We start from the raw sequence: 20,949 nt of genomic DNA on the forward strand, positions 1-20,949 counted from the left end.
TGAACAGTAAATACATTTGTTTTTGTTGTTGTTTTTCCCAGCTTTGGACACTCAGACGCTTTCCGAAAGCGAGTCCAAATCTGTGTTTTCCTGCTCATCTTCGTTGGCTTGTTCTCCACTCTGGCAGTCCTCTTCTACATCTATCCAATAAAGTGCGACTGGTGCGAGTACCTCACCTGCATTCCCATCACTGACAAACTCTGCGAGAAGTACGACCTGAACGCACACATCCTCCGACGGCAGTGAAAGCGGCAGACGGTACTGCGGGACCGCTCATGACGGCCAATCGAAAGCAGGACCTTCCTGCTGTTTGACTGTCTGACCTTGCAAGATGGGCTTGGCCACAATGAGGACAAACTGCTTGGACATCTTATACTCAACGTCTAAACTCTTCATGCAAAAGGGACTCCACAGCACCCCTCCATGGCCAAATGAGAATAAAAAAACTGCTTGATTGGGTGCAATAGAGTTGAATATTTTCATCAGTATTTTTCTGGGAGTTTTCTGAGTCAGACTTAGCAGCAAATTTGGCTTAAGAATGCCAAAATGTGCCTTAATTATTATTCTTTTATTGTCTTTGTACGATAAGCTTCTAATATTACAAGAAATATGACAAATGTGTCATGTGAAAAGTGTTTTCTGCAGTACTAAAGTTTTACTAAACAGTTGACAAACTGCAGAGAAAAAATATTTTGAAGTGTTTTTTAAACCATTTTGCAATCATTTACTATGCAACATTAATTTCCACCTTGATCTAATTTCTTTTAAGATTACTTAAAACAAATAAAATTGGTAAATCGTGAGCACATTTTTGCATTTAATGACGAATATCAGCAAATGTGAAAAATATGAGAAATGGTTTGCCGAAAAAATATGGCTGTTGAAAACTAAAAAAATATGTGATTAAAAAAAACATATTTCCACATGATTATTTAAATTGTAAAAATATTTGTAAAGTTTCTGACAGAAGTGTAAAAAAATATGTATATCTGTGATTACAAAGTTTTTTTTTAAAGATTATTATTTTACAGAGAAAAAACTTAAACATTTTTCATGAGGGATGTGAGTTTTGGTTTATTATTTCATTATTTTGACCCTGAGTTGTCTAAGAAACAATTTTTTTATTGAAATGTCTTTCAAATGTATTTTTTAGCACAAAAAATATTTATTTTCAGCTGTTGTGTTAAAACTACTCCAGAAATTGTACACTTTTTATACGTTTTACTTACAAACGGTACCATTTTTATATCCATACTGTGTTAAATGTATAAAGAAAGCAGCTGCAAATGGAAAAACTGTGAATGCCTGTCAGAAATACTTGTATGTGTTTCATTAAAAGGCGGCGGCGTTTTAGCCGCCCTGAAGTAAACGCTGTCTGATTGTGGATGATTGGTGCAGCGAGCCTTAATTTTTTTTTAAAAAGTATGAAAACATGAAAATTAAGTCTATTTAACAAGTAATACTTTATAAATTAAAGCAACAATTCATTCATTATTCAAAGGACAAAGTGCTTAAATTTGGGGGTTTTACTTATTAAAAACAACAATGAATCAGAACACAAGGAATTAAAATGTTCTTAACTGGATCGTCTGTGCAGCAGGTGACAGTAATGAGTGTAATGAGATCAGGTGGAGTCCAGTGAGACATCAGCAGAAGCTCAGAGCATTTATAACACCAAACTGGAAGTTTCATCAAACAGCAGCACTTCAGCTCCTTCTCTTTGACTCTTCTGGTGGACGTCAGCTCAGAGTTGCTCATCATGGCTTTGTGTGTTGTGAAGTGAGTCTTCATGCTTGTTGTGTGTTGCTTTGTGTTACTGTGTTTACTGAGGTTCTTGATGTGAACAGGGTCTCCTGGATGGTCTTCCTCCTCTTCAGCATTGGAGCTTGTCTTCCTGCTAAACAAGGCAAGTATCCAGAAGAAGCTCCTAACCTGTTCAGATCCAAGCTGACTGCACAGACTGTAACCTCTTCTCTGTTCAGGTCAAAGTGGATCAGGATCAGGCTCCAGGTCTGGATCAGGATCTGGGTCTGGATCTGCTGGTTTTGGCTATACCAGCACTGGTGGTTCCAGTGGTGGTTCTGGATCAGAGGGGAACCTGTTTGACCAGCAGCTTGCCACCATTGCTCGCTTCATTGCAGAAATCCTGAGCTTCGGGCCCAGCCGTCCTTTCCCTCGTGAAGCCTGGACCTCTGAGCATGTTCCTGTTGGGTCTGTTGAGCAGCGTCCTCTGTACCCTTCATCCCACGTGGTCAAGACCAGCAACGGCTACCAGCGAGCTCGGGACTTCAGTTCTGATGCCAAATACACCCAGGATATCTTTGACCACATGGGTGTAGATGGAGGCAAACAAGGTGGATCCTCCAAGACTGGATCCAAAGGACAGAAGGGCTACTGAAGAAAACTTCAGATTATTGAAGATGAAACAAAAGGCTTGTAACTTTGTTGGTTCCAGGTACAACTGAGTTTGCCAGCAAATAAATTCATGTGACTGGAAATCCATTGTGCTCAGTGTATTGCCTTGACTGGTTTAATTTCTTTTTAAAAGGCTTTTTCACTTTATGTTCTGATTAATTCCTGTCCAACAGGAAGGGGCCAAGACGATCCCCCTTAATATCCAACCTTCATTGTCGGTCAGATGTGTGGTTTTTTTTTTTTTTTTTTAACTTGTCCTGTCCAACAGCTGGGCAGGCAGATGAGAACTGAGGGCCTCTTGTGTTGGACATATTTTACTTTAAAAGGGGTTAATCTTCAGAACAACCAAAGGTATGTCTCAATATAACCAACCATAAGACCATGGCGCAGCAAGTTTACTGGATGTTTATTAGTACAAGGGTGGGGCCCGTCCACACACACACACACACGTTATAAACACACCTAGCTGCAAAAATGTCAACATGTACACAAAACAGTGACACGCGCATACTTATGCCTTTAAACCAACTAGTGTAGTGCAAAGGTGAGCTAACACCTGTGCTCAGGTGAGTTTATGTTCTAAAGTGGATGGTGGAATGTGAAAAAGGGAGTGCCCAGCCACCCCCACACAAAGACCCCTGCCGCGGCAGCCGGAACCCCCCCCAACGCCACATGGCAGCAGGCAGGGAACAAACGCCACCCAGGCCAGGGCCACCAGGACTGCCGCGAGGCCCCCAGAGCCAGAGAGCAGGGAGGCATGGGGGAAAGAGCGCCGCCCTAGCCCAACCAGGAGAGCAGCCCCCTCCTGCCGCGCCGGGAGAGCCCAACGCAGGGCCCCACCTGAGAAGGGTGCCCACAGCCCCAGACGAGCACCCCACCACCACCCAGGAGATCCGGGCATCCCCCCGCCCCAACCCCAGGAACGAGCCAGGACCCCCCCCCCAAGGGAGACCCGCTCCGCACTCCAGGCAGCCACCCACCCGGCCCACGGTTGGTCCAGGGAGGAGCAAGGCAGGGGCCAGCTGTCCCCGCCCAGGAGGGGAGCACCCCGGGGACAAGGGGGGCCCACAAGGGGTGTTGTAAACATGGCCACAGTTGGAAATTTGGCGGGGCCCAGCGCTCAGGGGCAAGGATCAGAACCCACCCCCCAGGGACACTGACACCTCCGGCTCAGGTGTAATGTGAACCGCCTGTGCCAATGATAATGATAATTGATTTAAGTTGCTGATATTCCAAGAAGTAATTTATTCCATGTTTGTCTTTTAGTTCCTGGGGAGTTATGAATCTTCTATCAATAATTAGGTGCTCTAGTTATTTACGCCCCCTTGTTTATAAGGATGTCCGGGTTGTTCCAGATGGGTGTCATTTTGCACGGTTGAATTGATGATTTTGAGATTTTGAGAAATTCCAACCAGGCTGTTAAAGTGGTGTTTATATTAATACTTTTGAAACAATCCTGTTTTTTAACTGTTTGGCTAATAAATGGTAGATCTGACAGGTTGATCTTTCCACATAACGCCTGTTCCAAGTCTAACCATGAGTTGGTTTCTGGATTATTTTTTAACCATTTTAAGATGTATTGTAATCTATTTGCAAGAAAGTATTTGTGGAAGTTAGGTAATTCTAAGCCTCCACAGCTTTTTGCAGATTTTAAAGTTTTTAGACTAAGTCTTGCAGGTTTATTGTTCCATAAAAAGCTTGATATGGATGAGTAATGTTTTGAACCATTTTAATGGTGGTTGTGTGGGAATCATTGAGAAGAGATAATTAACTTTGGGTAAGATTTTCATTTTAACCGTGGCTACCTTGCCCATAAGGGACAGAGGCAGGTTGGTCCAGCGGGTTAGATCGTCCTGTATGCTTTTCAGTAATGGGGTGTGGTTTAGCTGCACCAGTTCTGACAATTTGGAGGAAAAATAAATACCTAGATATTTGATATTGCCTGATTTGACTGGTATTGTGAGTCTTTGCTCCGCATTACTGTTCAGTGATAATGAAACAGATTTGTTCCAATTAATTGAGTAGTCTGATATGGAGGAGAATTCATTAATAATTGTTACTGTTTCATTTACAGAACGTGAGTTATTTAAAAACAGTAATATGTCATCCGCATAGACACTAATTTTATGATGGCTGTGTTTAGTTTTAATTCCTTTAATGCTCTCATTCTGTCTTATTGCTGCAGCTAGAGGCTCAATAAATATAGCAAAAAGAGAGGGGGAGAGTGGGCAACCCTGTCTGGTTCCTCTTCTGAGAAAAAATCTGTTGGAAGTCTGTTTATTAGTTCTACTGAGGCATTGGGGTTATGATATAATATTTTAATCCAATTGATGACTGATTCTCCAAACCCAAACTTATGGAGGGCAGCAATCAGGAACTCCTAATTTACTCAGTCAAAAGCTTTTTCAGCATCCAGCTATAGTATAGTCATTTCCTGGTTTTTAATGGTGGCAAAGTCTATTATGTTAACGAGTCTGCGGACATTGTCATCCGAGTGTCTGCCTTTGATGAATCCAGTTTGGTGGAAGTGAATTATGTGAGGAGTGACTTTTTCTATTCTCTGTTCTAGTGCTTTGCAGATAATTTTTTCATCTGCATTGATTAAAGAATTGGGGCGATAGCTTGAAGGACTTGTAGGATCTTTGTCTGGTTTTAAAAGAAGGATTATGTTGGCTGAGTTCATGTTAGGTGGTAGAGATTGGCTTTCATTGATAAATGTGACCGTTTTATAAAACGTTGGTGCCAGTTGTTCCCAGAATTCTTTATAAAACTCAGCAGGAAAGCCGTCGGGTCCTGGTGCTTTGCTGTTTGGCATAAGTAACAGAGCTTCATGAAGTTCAGACAGCGAGAGCGGAGAGTGTAAGTTTGTCATTTGATCCTCATTTAACCTGGGTAAGTTTACATTATTGATAAATGACTTGATGCTTTGTTCTGATGGATTGATCTGTGGTGTGTATAAGTTTTGATAAAAATCTTTAAACGCATTGTTAATTTTGACCGAGTCATGGGTGACATTTTCTGTTTGGTCCATAATAGAAGTGATTGTTGATTTTTCTTTATTAATTTTAAGATGATTAGCTAGAAATTTGCCAGATATGTTTGAGTTTTCATATCTTTCCAGTCGAAGTCTTTGTATCTGAAATTGTGTTTGTTCATTTAGTAAGTTGGAAAGAGAATGGCGCCGCTCCGGTTCAGAGCAGTCTCTGAATACCTGGAAACTTAGCCTATTAAATTATAAAAAAGCTCTGCGTAGAGCTAGAAGCCAGTACTATTCAACCTTAATATCAGAGAATGGAAACAATCCAAGATTTCTTTTTAGCACTATTGCTAAATTAACTTGCAGTCAGAGCTCATTAGAACCACAAGTTCCTGTTTCTCTCAGCTCTGATGATTTTCTTACATTTTTCGATAGTAAAATCTCAAATATTAGACATAAGTTAAATCAAGTTATTCCTACTATCAGCCTAGAACAGGCTGAAGCGGTAGAAATGGAGGCATCCATAGAAACCTCTGTAACATTAGACTGCTTCACTGCTGTGGATCAAGCGGAAATAACATCAATTATTACGTCCTCCAAATCCTCAACGTGTCTGTTAGACCCAATTCCCACTAGACTTTTTAAAGAAACTTTTCCCCTAATTAATGATCCCATATTAACAATGATAAATACCTCTCTGGAAACGGGTTACGTGCCACAGTCTTTTAAATATGCAGTTGTTAAACCTCTTCTGAAAAAGCCCAGTTTGGATCCTAGCATCTTGGCCAACTAAAGACCGATATCAAATCTGCCCTTTATTTCTAAAATCCTAGAAAGAGTTCTAGTTAAGCAGCTTTACTGCCACCTACAGGACAACAGCCACTTTGAAGACTTTCAGTCTGGGTTTAGACCCCACCACAGTACGGAAACTGCACTAGTTAGAGTCTCTAATGACTTGTTATTGGCATCAGAAAAGGGTCTACTTTCTATTCTTGTCCTGTTGGACCTCAGTGCTGCCTTTGACACTATCGACCACAGTATTTTACTCCATAGATTAGAGCAGGACATAGGGATCAGAGGATCTGCTCTCCACTGGTTTAAATCCTATCTGTCCGATAGGTATCAGTTCGTTAATGTAAATGGCCATTCCTCTCAGTGCACTCGAGTCAACTATGGAGTCCCACAGGGCTCAGTCTTGGGACCGATTCTGTTTATGCTTTATATGCTACCCCTAGGAAACATAATCAGGAAAGGACAGCATTAATTTCCATTGTTATGCCGACGATATGCAGTTGAATTTATCCATGAAGCCTGACCAGAATGACCAGATAGAGAAAGTGAACGCCTGCATCAGTGACATCAAGACTTGGATGACAATCAATTACCTCCCCTTGAACCCAGAAAAAACTGAGGTCATTATACTAGGTCCTAAAAACCTCAGAGATACTCTGTCTGCTCAGATAGTCTCCCTGGATGGCATAAGTATAGCCCCTAATTCCACAGTTAGAAACCTTGGGGTTTTATTTGACCAGGATTTATCATTTAAGGCTCACATATCTCAGGCGTGTAGAACTGCCTTTTTTCACCTGCGGAATATTGCTAAGATCAGAAATCTACTTTCTAAGGGTGATGCTGAAAAACTCATCCATGCATTTGTTACGTCGAGGCTGGATTACTGTAACTCCTTGTTAGCAGCGTGTCCTAAGAGTTCCTTAAGAAGTCTCCAGCTTGTTCAGAATGCAGCAGCTAGATTGTTAGCTGGAACTAGCAGAAGAGATCACATCACTCCTGTGTTAGTTTCGCTCCATTGGCTCCCAGTTGATTATAGAATTAAGTTCAAGTTCCTCCTGTTAACCTATTAGGCCTTACATGGAATGGCCCCGTCCTGTATTAAGGACCTCATAGCCTTACCATCCAATAAGAACACTTCGTTCGCAAAATGCAGGACTGCTTGTGGTTCCTAGAATTAGAAAAAAGTACGGTTGGAGGTAGAGCGTTTAGCCACCAAGCCCCTGTCTTATGGAATAAGCTCCCAGCTCATGTAAGAGAGGCCGACTCAGTTTCTACATTCAAAGTTAGACTGAAAACATTCCTCTTTGGACAGGCTTATTGTCAGACTAGTTAGTATTCAGAGATTATTTAACTTAATGTTAATTTGTTTAAATTAAACTTAATAACTATTTCTTTTAAAAGGCTGCTAGAAGTTGAAGCTGGGGTAACTATGGTGCACTGGGGTTCTGTCCTCTTTCCTTTTTTACTTCTACCCTTCCTCTCCTCTATTCTTGACCATAATTCATCATTTAGTTCTCCATGCCTCTGTTTGGTACAGTGCGATTCATGTATTGTCCCTCTTTTCCTCTCCCCTCCTGGGGAGTGGGAGTGCTTCCAGACTCCAGTTGGTTCATCCGTGCTCCAGTTCCTGACCGTTTACCTCGCCTTTGCTCCTGCTCCTACACCTGGCTGTGGTTCCTGCCTACGGCTCGACTCGCGCCTTTGACTGTCCCCCCAACCACAGCTGGATGAAGCTCGTCTGCTTGACTTTAGACTCGAGACGACTGTTGTTGTGATTTTGGGCCATACAAAAAAAATTGAATTGAATTGAATTGAATTTATTGATAATGTCATTTAACTGCAGCTTTAAATTTTTTAAGTCGCCCAGAATGTGTTCCTGTGCAGAAGCAGCATAAGCAGTCTCCAGGGTTTTGATTTTGTTTTCTAATTCTAATAAATCTGCTCTCTCTTTGCGTTTTTTATGAGATGAGTAAAATATGATTTTCCCTCTCATCACTGCTTTTGCTGTTTCCCAAAGAAGACATGGTGAGATCTCAGGAGTATTGTTAAATTCTAAGAAGGTTGCCCACTCTTTTTTAAAAAATTCAATAAATTCCCTGTCTTTTAACAGAGATGTATTAAACCTCCCGGTTGTACCTGAGGGTGTGGATATTTCCTTAGAAATATTTACAGAGACTGGTGCATGATCACTGATAATGATTGGATGAATGTTGGAACTTTTAATTTCTTTTAAAAGAGATTTACTGACTAATAAATAATCTAAACGAGACTGTGACTGGTGTACTGGAGAAAAAAAGGTGAACCCCTTAGTGCTTGGATGACATGAGCGCCAAGCGTCGCAGAGACCCAGATCATTCATGTACTGCTTTAGAATACTTGCAGACTGCCATGTGCGCTGATTTGCTGCTGTGCTGAGTCTGTCAAGTTCAGGATCCAGAATCAGATTGACGTCTCCTCCTATAATGATTGTGGAGTCAGAGTGAAATTGTGGAGTCAGAGTGGAGTCAGTTTATTTTTTTTAAACCTCCACCGCTAAAGTAAACTGTTATCTCTATCTCCACCATGATAGAACTTAAACCTTTCAGTCTGGTCTTCTGGACATGTAGTACATCGACCTTCCTCCCAAGCATCATGTCAACTAGCCTGCTTTTCCTGTCAGTTCTACATTTGAAGCCCCTAATCTTAGTCCAACACCAAACAATTTCCTCTTCACCCTCTTACACCTTATCTCTCCTTTGGCCAACAGCACAATTTCCACCGGCATCCTGTTGGTGAACAGCACAGATGGCGGTTAATCTGGGCCTCGACCAATCTGATATGGATATCATAGATCTGTATTTAGCCGGGCTTGGGACCAGCATAATGAGACCTTGTGAAGAAACTGAATTGTCTAGAAAGGACTGTATTGTATTAGTTCGTAACCCCGTCAGTTTCTTGCGCACAGAAATAATGAATAATGACTCAGAGATAGTAACTTAACTTTTTTAGGTTTACTCCGCACAAAGACCACAGATTTGTACGCAGGGTTGCAGACATATGAACATGGTGCATTCAAAGTCCGAACAAAAGAGGACTTGGCATATATACCTTGTATTTGCATATTCAGGACCTCATTCGATGGATCATGGTGTGAAAAACTCACCCACAGACTGTTGCCGGCTAGATGTTCGAAGGTCAGAGCACCTAAAGTGTCAGATCTCTCTGGGGTTATCACAGACATTTGCCAGAACGCATACACCAGAACACACAAAGATGAAAAGGGAGGATGTTAAAGGAATGTTTGCGAGACAATAGTCTTGGTTGTGCTCTGTCTGGAGTGTAATATAATTTTGAGATGATAATACATAGTGAATCGTGTTTAAGCCTATAATGTGATAAAAGGTAAAAGTTAGTATAATAAAATGTAAAAGGGAGTTTCTAACTATTCTGTTTCTAATCACTCCTAACAGACCTTTTGTTGGACCCCCCCTTGTGGCTAAGACCTAATCTATTGATATTTGTTTTTAACATGTCGCATTTTTCTAATGGAGAACATTTAAAAGAATTAAAGACTTAAAGTGCCATTTGGTGTATTTGTTCAAATCTTGTTGGAGCAGATGAAAACCCACGGATTGAAACATTTCTGGTTTGGAACGTGGCAGCTGCCATAGGTGGGCCAAAGTCTCAGCTTCAATTCTGATGCATCCTTTCACACAGATGTATTTACGTCTGTTTTCTTCATCTGAGCGTCCTTCTGGTCTATAACAGTTCAGCTGGAAAGCCTAGGATTTAAAGGTAGGGTTACTCCCGCCCACAACTCAGAGGCAAAATTCTGAGCTCCTGCTGCTCTGCAGAAAACATCTTAAAAGCGACAAACCATAATCATATCTAAATGACTACAGGTAATGATTTTACAATAAAACATATTATTGGAGTGGTCTTTTTGGTCCATAAAAAATATGGATGTGTGAATTTAAAGAAAATGTCATTTAAGTGTTTCCAAGGTCATTAGTTTGCCAGAATGGTCATCATATGTTATAACCAGCTTCTGGGAAAATAGCAGACATCAGACCAATAATTATTTTAGGAGATCCACTAACAATGGAAAAATAATTCAATATTTAAAAAAATAGTACATGTAGGTGATGGATAAGTATCTTACTTTATTTGGAGACATTAGATCAAAAGGATTGAAAACTAAATATCACTCTCCAAATGTATGTCCCAATCTCCTCACCACACATTATTATGGAAAACTAAATCTGTCATTGGCTCAGACCAGATTCTAAAAGCCAATAAAATCCACTGAAACATTTAAAAAAATGTCTTTACTTCTAAAATCTTCTTTAAGTTGGGACAAACTACACAAAGACAGCCATTTCACATCTCACAAAGGTAAAGCTGTTGTTCATTTTGTAAAATTCTATATGAAAGTCTAAAATGTAAAATAACTTGATCACATGAACTATGGATCTTCTGGGCAGCAGGTGACAGTAATGAGTGTAATGAGATCAGGTGGAGTCCAGTGAGACATCAGCAGAAGCTCAGAGCATTTATAACACCAACCTGGAAGTTTCATCAAACAGCAGCACTTCAGCTCCTTCTCTTTGACTCTCCTGGTGGACGTCAGCTCAGACTTGCTCATCATGGCTTTGTGTGTTGTGAAGTGAGTCTTCTTGCTTGTTGTGTGTTGCTTTGTGTTCCTGTATTTACTGAGGTTCTTGATGTGAACAGGGTCTCCTGGATGGTCTTCCTCCTCTTCAGCATTGGAGCTTGTCTTCCTGCTAAACAAGGCAAGTATCCAGAAGAAGCTCCTAACCTGTTCAGATCCAAACTGACTACAGACTGTAACCTCTTCTCTGTTCAGGTCAAAGTGGATCTGGGTCTGGCGTTGGATCTGCTGGTTTTGGCTATACCAGCACTGGTGGTTCCAGTGGTGGTTCTGGATCAGAGGGGAACCTGTTTGACCAGCAGCTTGCCACCATTGCTCGCTTCATTGCAGAAATCCTGAGCTTCGGGCCCAGCCGTCCTTTCCCTCGTGAAGCCTGGACCTCTGAGCATGTTCCTGTTGGGTCTGTTGAGCAGCGTCCTCTGTACCCTTCATCCCACGTGGTCAAGACCAGCAGCGGCTACCAGCGAGCTCGGGACTTCAGTTCTGATGCCAAATACACCCAGGATATCTTTGACCACATGGGTGTAGATGGAGGCAAACAAGGTGGATCCTCCAAGACTGGATCTAAAGGACAGAAGGGCTACTGAGGTAAACATCAGAATCATTGATGGCCTAAAAATGGTTCATGGTTTAATTTCTTTTTCTTTTTGCAGGTGAACTGAGGCATCAATCTTCTTGGACATAATAAACATGATTTGACACTAATTGTTTTGTTCTTGTATTTGGCACCTTAATTCTAGTTTGACTAGAATTGATCATTAAGAACTTGGATGCACTTTTAATGGTGTAACCAGTTTCTAAATTTAGGAAGAGTTGTCCCTTTCAGATAACACATCCTTCAGGAGCTGGGGGGGGGGGGGGGGGTACAGGTTATGATGAAGTATCTTGTCTCAACCTGATTTGAGGATGTTAAAGCTTATAAAACTTGCCACTAAACTGCAGCTGAAATGTTGTCTCTGAGCATTTAATGCCTGAAACAATTTCCAGCTGTAAAAACACATCACTTGAGCAGATGGTCCATTTGGGTAATTTAGGACTAGTTTACATATTTTAAGACCGGGTAGTAAAAAGGTCTTAAATGCTCTTGGCAGAACCTTTTGAAAACGTTATTAAAATGTCCTTAATAGCCCTGATAATTTCACCTATTGTGTTCCGACGCAGAGGACTGTTTCCGGGAAGAGCGTCAATTGCTATACTGATCACTTCAAAGGCCACTCCCGCTTGTACCTTGGTCACTTAAACGGTGTTTAGCTTTTTGTTCACTTTTTCACAAGCGGACAATTTCTTGCATGGTTTAACTGCAGCGGCAAAACGGTATGCTGATAGGTAAAAGCATCAGTTCAGAACGGTCACCTTACTAATTTTTGTCCAGATGAAGCTAAAATTTGATTTAAAGAAGCCAGCGCAGCGATACAGAACACTTAAGCTATGGGACTGGAACTTTTTAGGTGTGCACGGTCACTGTACATTACACCTTTTTCATGCACACCCAGCTGCCAATCAGAATTGAGAATTTACCTGGACCATGGTTGAATAAAAATATATACATTGTTCGCCAACAGGCCGAATCCCATTAGGTGAATTCAAAAACTAAAATCGCAGAATTTTCATAAACAGTTTTTACTCAGGATTCATGATGCTTGGAAGACCTGTTTTTCTGGTTTTGCACACACAAACCAAAACATGATCGAACGTTAAGCTAAATTCAGCAACAGTCAGTTCCTGGAAGTTCTGTTCTGCAGCTTGAACTTTAACAGAAGTCTAATCTCTCCTAGAACCAAATAGTGGACCTCCAGGTCACCTAAACTGCGCTGGCAGATTTCACAGCTGGAGATGTTTTTAAATGTCAGTCGTGCAGAAAAGATGCATCTCTGAGAGCTGATGCTCTGCTGAAGGCAGAACTTTGATTTGATTCATTTAGCCTCAACAGGTGAAGGAGATGGAGGGGAGACTGTACTGTGGCAACATCTGTTCCTTCCAAAAGGATCTTCTCAAAAACTGAACACTCATTCGTCTTCTACTGTCACTACTTTTGGAATATTTTGAGAATGACCCTATAATATAGGCACTTTTGAAAATTTGCAATTGATAGATTCATTTTCTTTTGAAAATGTATATTTTACAATTCATTTGTATGCGGTGCAAAAATAGCAGTAAAATAAAGGCAGAAGAGGTCGTTCTGTTCTGTTCTACGTGGTTAAATCTATATCTATGTACCCCTTTTTTTAAATTCTAAATATAAAAAAAGAGTAGGTCCAAAATAAAAAACAAAACAAATCCTAAATACAGAGCCATTTATGAGTTGGGGGGCAGAGCCGCAAGAGCCAATTATCAGAGAAGAACTCTATTTCCCTCGAATCAGTTTTCATTTACATTTGAGTGTCTCTGCTAATCAACAAATTAAAAATAAAATATCACCTCCCTGCTCTCTGGCTCTGGGGGCCTTGCGGCGGTCCTGCTAGCCCTGGCCTGGGTGGCGGGCTTGGTCGCCCGGGCGGCGGTTGTTCCCTGCTGGTTCCCGTGTGGCGTTGGGGGGATTATGGCTGCTGCTTCTGCTGCGTCTTGGTGTGGGGGTGGCTGGGCACTCTCCCTCCTTCTTTTCACGTTCCACCATCCATTTTAGAAGAACATAAACACTCACTTGAGCACAGGTGTTAGCTCACCTTTGCACTAACAGTTTGCATGACTGAATGACTGAAATATTTCACACTAGTTGGTTTTAATGCATAAGTATGCGTGTGAACACTATCTGTTTTGTGTACATGTCGACAGGTGGACATTTTTGCAGCTAGCAGGTGTGTTTATAACATTTGAGTGTGTGTGTGGACAGGCCCCGCCCTTTTTGTACTACATTTGAACCTTACCATAATGATTAACAACCAGTAAACTTGTTGCTTTATGCTGCTTCATGGTCTTACCCCCCTTCCCCTCCTATTATCACCCTCCTACCCCCGCTCTCTCTAACGTCCCTCTCTCTTCTTCCCCTCTTTCCTTTTCCGTCCGGTCCAACACCCAAGATTTTCAAACATGATTGAAATTATTAAAGTTTGGCCTCAATTACAAAAGGGGTTTATTGGTTGAATGCTGTAAAGCATTCAACCCTTTGTTTTCCTCTTCTGCTATCTTCCGCCGTTTTTCGGCACTTAACTCCTTCTACAATTTTTAACCGATTTTTACCATTCAACTTTTAAAATGTTCAGCTCTTTCAGCTAATTACTGCTATGACTTTTGGTACTTCTAATCCTTGTACTTTTTAAGATATTCCAGTTTTTCTGGGAATTTTTACCCTATTAAAATGCATTGGGAAGTTATGGTGCACGAGGTGCCGGTTCGAAACCCGGTTTGGACACTTCAAAATTTTTTATCCATTTAACTTTTAAAATTTTCTACCCTTTCAACTTATTCCAGCTATGACTTTTGGTCATTCAAATCATTGAACTTTTTAAGATATTCCAGGATTTTTGCTCCATTTAAATACAAGGATGATCCTTGAAAACCTTTTTTGTTTTAACCATTGTAACTTCAACATGCTTTCAGCTAGAGACACCGTTCAAACATTGAAATGTTCGCAAGGCTTTGGACTTCAATATAACGCTCAAAACTATTATGGGATGGCAACACCACCTAGAGTTTGGTGGCCATTTTGTGCCAAAATGTGATGCCATTTTAAACTTCTTCAAACTTTCACCTACTTTAATCATTCTACTATTACAATGTTCAACCCTGTCAGCTTATTCCTTTCAGCTACTACTTCTGGTCTTTCAAATCTTTGAACTTTTCAAGATATTCCAAGATTTTCCAGGATTTTCCAAGACTTTTGCTTCATTTAAATACATGGAAAATTCTTGAAAACCTCTGTTTCTTTCAAGCATTATAACTTTAACATGCTTTTAGCAAGAGACACTGTTCAAACATTGAAATGCTCACAAGGCTTTGGACTTCAACATATGTTTTGAAATTATTATGGGATGGCAATACAACCTGGAGTTTGGCGGCCATTTTGTGCCTAAATGTGAGGCGATATTAACCTTCAGTTTTTAACCTATTTTAACCAGTTTACTATTGAAATGTTCAACTCTTATAGCTTATCCCTTTCAGCCATGAATCTCGGGCCTTCATATACTTGAACTTTTCAAGATATTCTAGGATATTCCAGGATTTTCCAAGATTTTTGCTTCATTTAAATACATGGAGAATTCTTGAAAACTTTTGTTTCTTTCAAGCATTATAACTTCAACATACTTGTAGCTAGAGACACCGTTCAAACATTAAAATGATCACAAGGCTTTGGACTATAAAATACGTTTAGAAATCATTATGGGATGTCGACACAACCTACTGTTTGGTTGCAATTTAATGAAAAAATCTAAAGCAAATATTGCAATAAACTTAATCCATGGCTGGAACTGAACATATTGAAATTCACTGGATCTGGACATATAAGGAATGTGGGCGTGGTTAGCAAACAAACTTCGTTGCTAAGGACGTCCAAAGGTTTAGTTTTTCCGATTTGTCTGAAACTAATGTCGATTTGTTCCTCATCCCCAGGCGACCCAAACATAAAATGGTTGCTATGGAGATAAAATTAATAGAAAAGCCGCCATTTTGAAAAAAGTGGATTTTCTGTCAACTTAGAACATGTAGCTTTTGCCAATATGATACTCTCAAACAAAGTGTTTTTTTGAGTCAGTTGATGATGCTGATGCTAGCACTTTTAGCCATTTTAGCATCATCTTCAAATTTTCAACAGTACATCCATTTTTATCAACAATTTCAGCTTTCATGCTTAACTCCGTCTACAAATTTTGACCTGTTTTGGTCATTCTACTTTTACAATGTTCACCTTTGACTTTTGGTCCTTTAACTTTTCAAAATATTCCAGGATTTTCCAGGACAGTTCAGCTATTTTTTCAACAATTTCAGCTTTCATGCCTAACTCCTTCTACAATGTTTGACCTATTTTAGACATTCTACTTTTACAATGTTCAGCTTTTTCATCATATTTCTGCTTTCATTCAGCAATACAGCATTCAACCCTGCATTTTCTTCTGGAAATGCAGCTCCTTCTAGTTCAGACATACCTTTGGTTTGTCTGAAGATTAATAACCCCTCTTGTTAAAGTAAAATATGTCCAACACAAGAGGCCCTCAGCTCTCATCTGTCTGCCCAGCTGTTGGACAGGACAAGTTAAAAAAAAAATCACAGAAAAGAATAGAGTTGTGACGTTTTGTGCACAAAAGACATGAAGCTGGGATCAGTTGCCTCTGAAATCAGGAAGTGGTTTTGTCAGTCAGGAGTCTGCTGAAAATATGAGTCAGAGATTTTAATATCTGATTATGGGACAAACATTGAAACCATTGATCTGTATGTTATCCAAATATAATGTAAGAAAAAGGGCTTTGATTTATTTCCTTTGTACTTTTACTCAAACTAAACACAAATTGGTCAAATTGTGTTACCACACTGATTTTTTCAAATAAACCATGGATAATCTGGGCAGCAGGTGACAGTAATGAGTGTAATGAGATCAGGTGGAGTCCAGTGAGACATCAGCAGAAGCTCAGAGTATTTATAACACCAAACTGGAAGTTTCATCAAACAGCAGCACTTCAGCTCCTTCTCTTTGACTCTCCTGGTGGACGTCAGCTCAGAGTTGCTCATCATGGCTTTGTGTGTTGTGAAGTGAGTCTTCATGCTTGTTGTGTGTTTCTTTGTGTTCCTGTGTTTACTGAGGTTCTTGATTTGAACAGGGTCTCCTGGATAGTCCTCCTCCTCTTCAGCATTGGAGCTTGTCTTCCTGCTAAACAAGGCAAGTATCCAGAAGAAGCTCCTAACCTGTTCAGATCCAAACTGACTGCACAGACTGTAACCTCTTCTCTGTTCAGGTCAAAGTGGATCAGGCTCCAGGTCTGGGTCTGGGTCTGGATCTGCTGGTTTTGGCTATACCAGCACTGGTGGTTCCAGTGGCGGTTCTGGATCAGAGGGGAACCTGTTTGACCAGCAGCTTGCCACCATTGCTCGCTTCATTGCAGAAATCCTGAGCTTCGGGCCCAGCCGTCCTTTCCCTCGTGAAGCCTGGACCTCTGAGCATGTTCCTGTTGGGTCTGTTGAGCAGCGTCCTCTGTACCCTTCATCCCACGTGGTCAAGACCAGCAGTGGCTACCAGCGAGCTCGGGACTTCAGTTCTGATGCCAAATACACCCAGGATATCTTTGACCACATGGATGTAGATGGAGGCAAACAAGGTGGATCCTCCAAGACTGGATCCAAAGGACAGAAGGGCTACTGAGGTAGATGTCAGAGTTGTTGTAATGTGGGAAAATACTGCTGTTCTAATACTTAACTCTCTTTTGCAGGTAACATGTATTTGAAGGCATAATAAAATTTTAGTCTTGAAACTCTTGCGATGCTGGTATTTCCTAAAATTGTCTTCAATTTCTAAAGCTATTCTCACTGGACTAAAGTTCACCAGGAAATTTGCATTCAGGTGGTAAACCAAACAAGCAGAGAGTGTGCCGGGTTTAAATGGCAGCCAAAATTTAAAGGGTTTTTACCAACACCCAGTTTTTAGAGCCAGAAGTAAACTTGTCAAACTAATTGCTTTTGAACTTGAAAACTGAAGTTCAGACCATTTTACAAAGTGGCTCAACACACATATGTGAATGTAGCTTGTCTAGGAAACATTCATGGTTGGTCTCCAAACAACTTGGGGAAATTTGACTTTTTTTTTCTCACACCCCTGACCCAGAATAAAAGCTACAGAAATGTTTAAGCTAATGCGTGGTAAGAATTTCCTTGGCTCTGAAATTTGTCAGCTTCTCAAGAATTCTAGCAACTGTAAGGGAGACCGGAAACATTTGGCTAAAAGTAAACCAGTGTCCCCTGACCATCTGGGAAAAATCTGCACCTGGTCTGGGACTAAGACCCTCTAATCCCCCCCCCCCCCTTTTGTTCCCATTTGGACTAAGCTCATACTTGGTCTGAAGAGGTTCCATGCTCAACACAACCCAAAAAGCCACCATAGCTGGGGATTTTGGGATGTAGACATTGGGAACTAATTCAAATTTGGATCAATGCTGGCTCATTAAAATCTTAATGTGATGCGCACTGCTTGTTGCACCGTTTTCCCAAAAATACACTCAGCATAACTTGCCTTAGTAACTGCCTTGCAGCATGCCTTCAGTTTTGTAATTTTGATACAGGCATTCAAAATTGGTCAGCAACATTTAAAGTTTTTATAAGTGAATGCCAAACAGGTTTGCAAAGACTTCAATAAAATGTATGCTCTGCCCCACCCTTGTAATTCCAGGCTAGAGACTGTTATGTTTACAAGCTTTGGAGCAGAAATGTTCTGTAGACTGCAGTCCAAATGCAGACCAAACTGAAGATTCAGAACTCAATCCAGACAAATGTACTTTTCCCTTCTAATACCCCCCTAAACTAGAGTTAAACTTGGGCTTCAAATTTGATAACACTCCCAAAAGAGCTAGACACTGCAATGTAATCTGGAGGCCAAAGTTAAAGTGAAAAAAAAGGGATGTTTATTCAAATCAATTTGAGTAGACTTTCCTGAAGGACATTTCAAAGACTAAAGGAAAACTTGGGGCTTGAAATAAAGTCTACCTTCAACTGAACACATTTCACTGGTTGAAATCAAATTTTTTTAGAACTAGTTTACATAAGGGAATTTGAAGACTGCCTGAAAAATTTATAAGCTGGTTACGATTGCTATGAACTGCCATTACACTGGTAAACTGTCATGTTTATGGTCAGGGTTTGAAACCCCACAAGAGCAGTTTTGCACATTGCCATCTCCCCATTTGGGCCTACTGTGCCAAGGACCGTCAGATTGACGTCTGGTCATTGCCAGGCTCCCGGCCCATGCTGCTACTGTACAACTTGAGTAGGTTGGTGGACTGCCGCCGCTTTATCTCCAAAAACACTAACACCCGCCTAGTTCAGTACACAAAAACAAAAGAAATTTAAACTCATCTAGGTCACAGTGCAGTGGCAATTTGACTGTAGTTTAGAGAGTGAATTCTTTTTAAGATTTACCAAATACAACATTGTCTATGTAGTTTGAGATCAAGTATTTCATTGAAAGTCACAGGAAAGTAAGTATTAGACTAAAATTTATTACGTCAAAGAATTGTTGCCATCATTCACCTGCAAAAATAATAAAAAGTACAAATTAGTAAACTATATAATCTTTCCCAATTACAGCAACTCTGACATTTACCTCAGTAGCCCTTCTGTCCTTTGGATCCAGTCTTGGAGGATCCACCTTTATTGCCTCCATCTACATCCATGTGGTCAAAGATATCCTGGGTGTATTTGGCATCAGAACTGAAGTCCCGAGCTCGCTGGTAGCCGCTGCTGGTCTTGACCACGTGGGATGAAGGGTACAGAGGACGCTGCTCAACAGACCCAACAGGAACATGCTCAGAGGTCCAGGCTTCACGAGGGAAAGGACGGCTGGGCCCGAAGCTCAGGATTTCTGCAATGAAGCGAGCAATGGTGGCAAGCTGCTGTTCAAACAGGTTCCCCTCTGATCCAGAACCGCCACTGGAACCACCAGTGCTGGTATAGCCAAAACCAGCAGATCCAGACCCAGATCCTGATCCAGACCTGGAGCCTGATCCTGATCCACTTTGACCTGAACAGAGAAGAGGTCATAGTCTGTGCAGCCAGCTTGGATCTGAACAGGTTAGGAGCTTCTTCTGGATACTTGCCTTGTTTAGCAGGAAGACAAGCTCCAATGCTGAAGAGGAGGAAGACCATCCAGGAGACCCTGTTCACATCAAGAACCTCAGTAAACACAGGAACACAAAGCAACACACAACAAGCATGAAGACTCACTTCACAACACACAAAGCCATGATGAGCAACTCTGAGCTGACGTCCACCAGGAGAGACAAAGAGAATGAGCTGAAGTGCTGCTGTTTGATGAAACTTCCAGTTTGGTGTTATAAATGCTCTGAGCTTCTGCTGATGTCTCAATGGACTCCACCTGATCTCATTACACTCATTACTGTCACCTGCTGCCCAGAAGATGCACGGTTCATGTGATCAAGTTATTTTACAATTTAGACTTTCATATAGAATTTTACAAAATGAACAACAGCTTTACCTTTGTGAGATGTGAAATGGCTGTCTTTGTGTAGTTTGTCCCAACTTAAAGAAGATTTTAGAAGTAAAGACATTTTTTTTAAATGTTTCAGTGGATTTTATTGGCTTTTAGAATCTGGTCTGAGCCAATGACAGATTTAGTTTTCCATAATAATGTGTGGTGAGAAGATTGGGACATACATTTGGAGAGTGATATTTAGTTTTCAATCCTTTTGAACTAATATTTCCAAATAAATTAAAATACTTATCCATTACCTACATGTACTTTTTTTTTTAAATGTTGAATTATTTTTCCATCATTAGTGGTTCTAAAATAATTATTGGTCTGATGTCTGCTATTTTCCCAGAAGCTGGTTATAACATATGATGACCATTCTGGCAAACTAATGACCTTGGAAACACTAAAATGACATTTTCTTTAAATTCACACATCCATATTTTGTATGGACCAAAAAGACCACTCCAATAATGTTTTATTGTAAAATCATTACCTGTAGTCATTTAGATATTATGCTTTGTCGTCAAGACGTTTTCTGCAGAGCAGCAGGAGCTCAGAATTTTGCCTCTGAGTTGTGGGCGGGAGTAACCCTACCTTAACCCCTTGTGCTATCCTAGGCACTTTAACATTGGGAGTTGGGTCATCTAGACCCACTAGACAGTTACTTTTTTAACATTTGTGATCTTCACTGGTTTCCATGGATTACATGAACTATTTCCACCTTTATCATGGTAGGGAAAACGTCAAAGGGTGGGTCATCTAAGATAGCACAAGGGTTAAATGTTTGACAGGAAAAAGGTACCAGGCTAGTTGACACGATGCTGGGGAGGAAGGTCAATGTACTGCATGTCCAGAAGACCAGGCTGAAAGGGTCAAGTTCTATCATGGAACTAGAAAACAGGGTAACGCTTTCTTTTAAAGGACTGTGTATTTATGTGGCACCATTTGGTACAAACTGGGTATTACTGAAAAAGGTAATTAGTTTAG

At 40.7% G+C, this 20,949-nt stretch overlaps 5 protein-coding genes across 8 annotated transcripts in view; 4 read left to right on the forward strand and 1 right to left on the reverse strand.

Annotated features, from left to right (window-relative positions):
* The window catches only part of rhbdf1b (rhomboid 5 homolog 1b (Drosophila)), a 42,160-nt gene extending 40,791 nt beyond the window's left edge, over nt 1-1,369 (forward strand). For all 4 annotated transcript variants that reach the window (XM_023949509.2, XM_078937104.1, XM_023949510.2 and 1 more), the window contains one exon: nt 42-1,369. In XM_023949509.2, the coding sequence (XP_023805277.1) occupies nt 42-246 (205 nt within the window). In that variant the 3' untranslated portion in view covers nt 247-1,369. The remainder of the gene's footprint in view (nt 1-41) is intronic.
* A 255-nt stretch (nt 1,370-1,624) lies between these two features.
* LOC111946383 (uncharacterized) lies at nt 1,625-2,498 on the forward strand. The gene is made up of 3 exons (XM_023949254.2): nt 1,625-1,779; nt 1,848-1,906; nt 1,983-2,498. Exons 1-3 carry the CDS (start codon nt 1,760-1,762, stop codon nt 2,396-2,398), a joined length of 495 nt encoding a protein of 164 aa, XP_023805022.1. The 5' UTR covers nt 1,625-1,759; the 3' UTR covers nt 2,399-2,498.
* An 8,152-nt stretch (nt 2,499-10,650) lies between these two features.
* Nucleotides 10,651-11,540, forward strand: LOC101167653 (uncharacterized). The gene is made up of 4 exons (XM_011487861.1): nt 10,651-10,829; nt 10,898-10,956; nt 11,031-11,423; nt 11,489-11,540. The coding sequence occupies exons 1-3, from the start codon at nt 10,810-10,812 to the stop codon at nt 11,420-11,422; spliced, it is 471 nt and encodes a 156-aa protein (XP_011486163.1). The 5' UTR covers nt 10,651-10,809; the 3' UTR covers nt 11,423; nt 11,489-11,540.
* Nucleotides 11,541-16,397: 4,857 nt separating this feature from the next.
* LOC144981273 (uncharacterized) lies at nt 16,398-17,233 on the forward strand. The gene is made up of 4 exons (XM_020712281.2): nt 16,398-16,517; nt 16,586-16,644; nt 16,721-17,125; nt 17,192-17,233. The coding sequence occupies exons 1-3, from the start codon at nt 16,498-16,500 to the stop codon at nt 17,122-17,124; spliced, it is 483 nt and encodes a 160-aa protein (XP_020567940.1). The 5' UTR covers nt 16,398-16,497; the 3' UTR covers nt 17,125; nt 17,192-17,233.
* Nucleotides 17,234-18,950: 1,717 nt separating this feature from the next.
* On the reverse strand, nt 18,951-19,842 carry LOC101170223 (uncharacterized). The gene is made up of 4 exons (XM_023949255.2): nt 19,695-19,842; nt 19,568-19,626; nt 19,075-19,491; nt 18,951-19,001 (listed from the first exon to the last, which is right to left on the reverse strand). Exons 1-3 carry the CDS (start codon nt 19,712-19,714, stop codon nt 19,076-19,078), a joined length of 495 nt encoding a protein of 164 aa, XP_023805023.1. The 5' UTR covers nt 19,715-19,842; the 3' UTR covers nt 18,951-19,001; nt 19,075.
* Between the last annotated feature and the right edge of the window lie 1,107 nt (nt 19,843-20,949).

The sequence above is a fragment of the Oryzias latipes genome, chromosome 19 (genome assembly GCF_053564925.1).
Source record: "Oryzias latipes strain Hd-rR chromosome 19, Olatipes_Hd-rR_3.1".
NCBI lineage: Eukaryota > Metazoa > Chordata > Actinopteri > Beloniformes > Adrianichthyidae > Oryzias > Oryzias latipes.

What these genes read in the sequence shown, in the direction of transcription:
- LOC101170223 (XM_023949255.2), bottom strand. Translation starts at nt 19,714, where the DNA reads ATGGCTTTGTGTGTTGTGAA. An exon ending in ATGGCTTTGTGTGTTGTGAA is followed by an intron (nt 19,627 to 19,694) that starts GTGAGTCTTCAT and finishes TGATGTGAACAG; the next exon opens with GGTCTCCTGGATGGTCTTCC. An exon ending in TTGTCTTCCTGCTAAACAAG is followed by an intron (nt 19,492 to 19,567) that starts GCAAGTATCCAG and finishes TTCTCTGTTCAG; the next exon opens with GTCAAAGTGGATCAGGATCA.
- LOC101167653 (XM_011487861.1), top strand. Translation starts at nt 10,810, where the DNA reads ATGGCTTTGTGTGTTGTGAA. An exon ending in ATGGCTTTGTGTGTTGTGAA is followed by an intron (nt 10,830 to 10,897) that starts GTGAGTCTTCTT and finishes TGATGTGAACAG; the next exon opens with GGTCTCCTGGATGGTCTTCC. An exon ending in TTGTCTTCCTGCTAAACAAG is followed by an intron (nt 10,957 to 11,030) that starts GCAAGTATCCAG and finishes TTCTCTGTTCAG; the next exon opens with GTCAAAGTGGATCTGGGTCT.
- LOC144981273 (XM_020712281.2), top strand. Translation starts at nt 16,498, where the DNA reads ATGGCTTTGTGTGTTGTGAA. An exon ending in ATGGCTTTGTGTGTTGTGAA is followed by an intron (nt 16,518 to 16,585) that starts GTGAGTCTTCAT and finishes TGATTTGAACAG; the next exon opens with GGTCTCCTGGATAGTCCTCC. An exon ending in TTGTCTTCCTGCTAAACAAG is followed by an intron (nt 16,645 to 16,720) that starts GCAAGTATCCAG and finishes TTCTCTGTTCAG; the next exon opens with GTCAAAGTGGATCAGGCTCC.
- LOC111946383 (XM_023949254.2), top strand. Translation starts at nt 1,760, where the DNA reads ATGGCTTTGTGTGTTGTGAA. An exon ending in ATGGCTTTGTGTGTTGTGAA is followed by an intron (nt 1,780 to 1,847) that starts GTGAGTCTTCAT and finishes TGATGTGAACAG; the next exon opens with GGTCTCCTGGATGGTCTTCC. An exon ending in TTGTCTTCCTGCTAAACAAG is followed by an intron (nt 1,907 to 1,982) that starts GCAAGTATCCAG and finishes TTCTCTGTTCAG; the next exon opens with GTCAAAGTGGATCAGGATCA.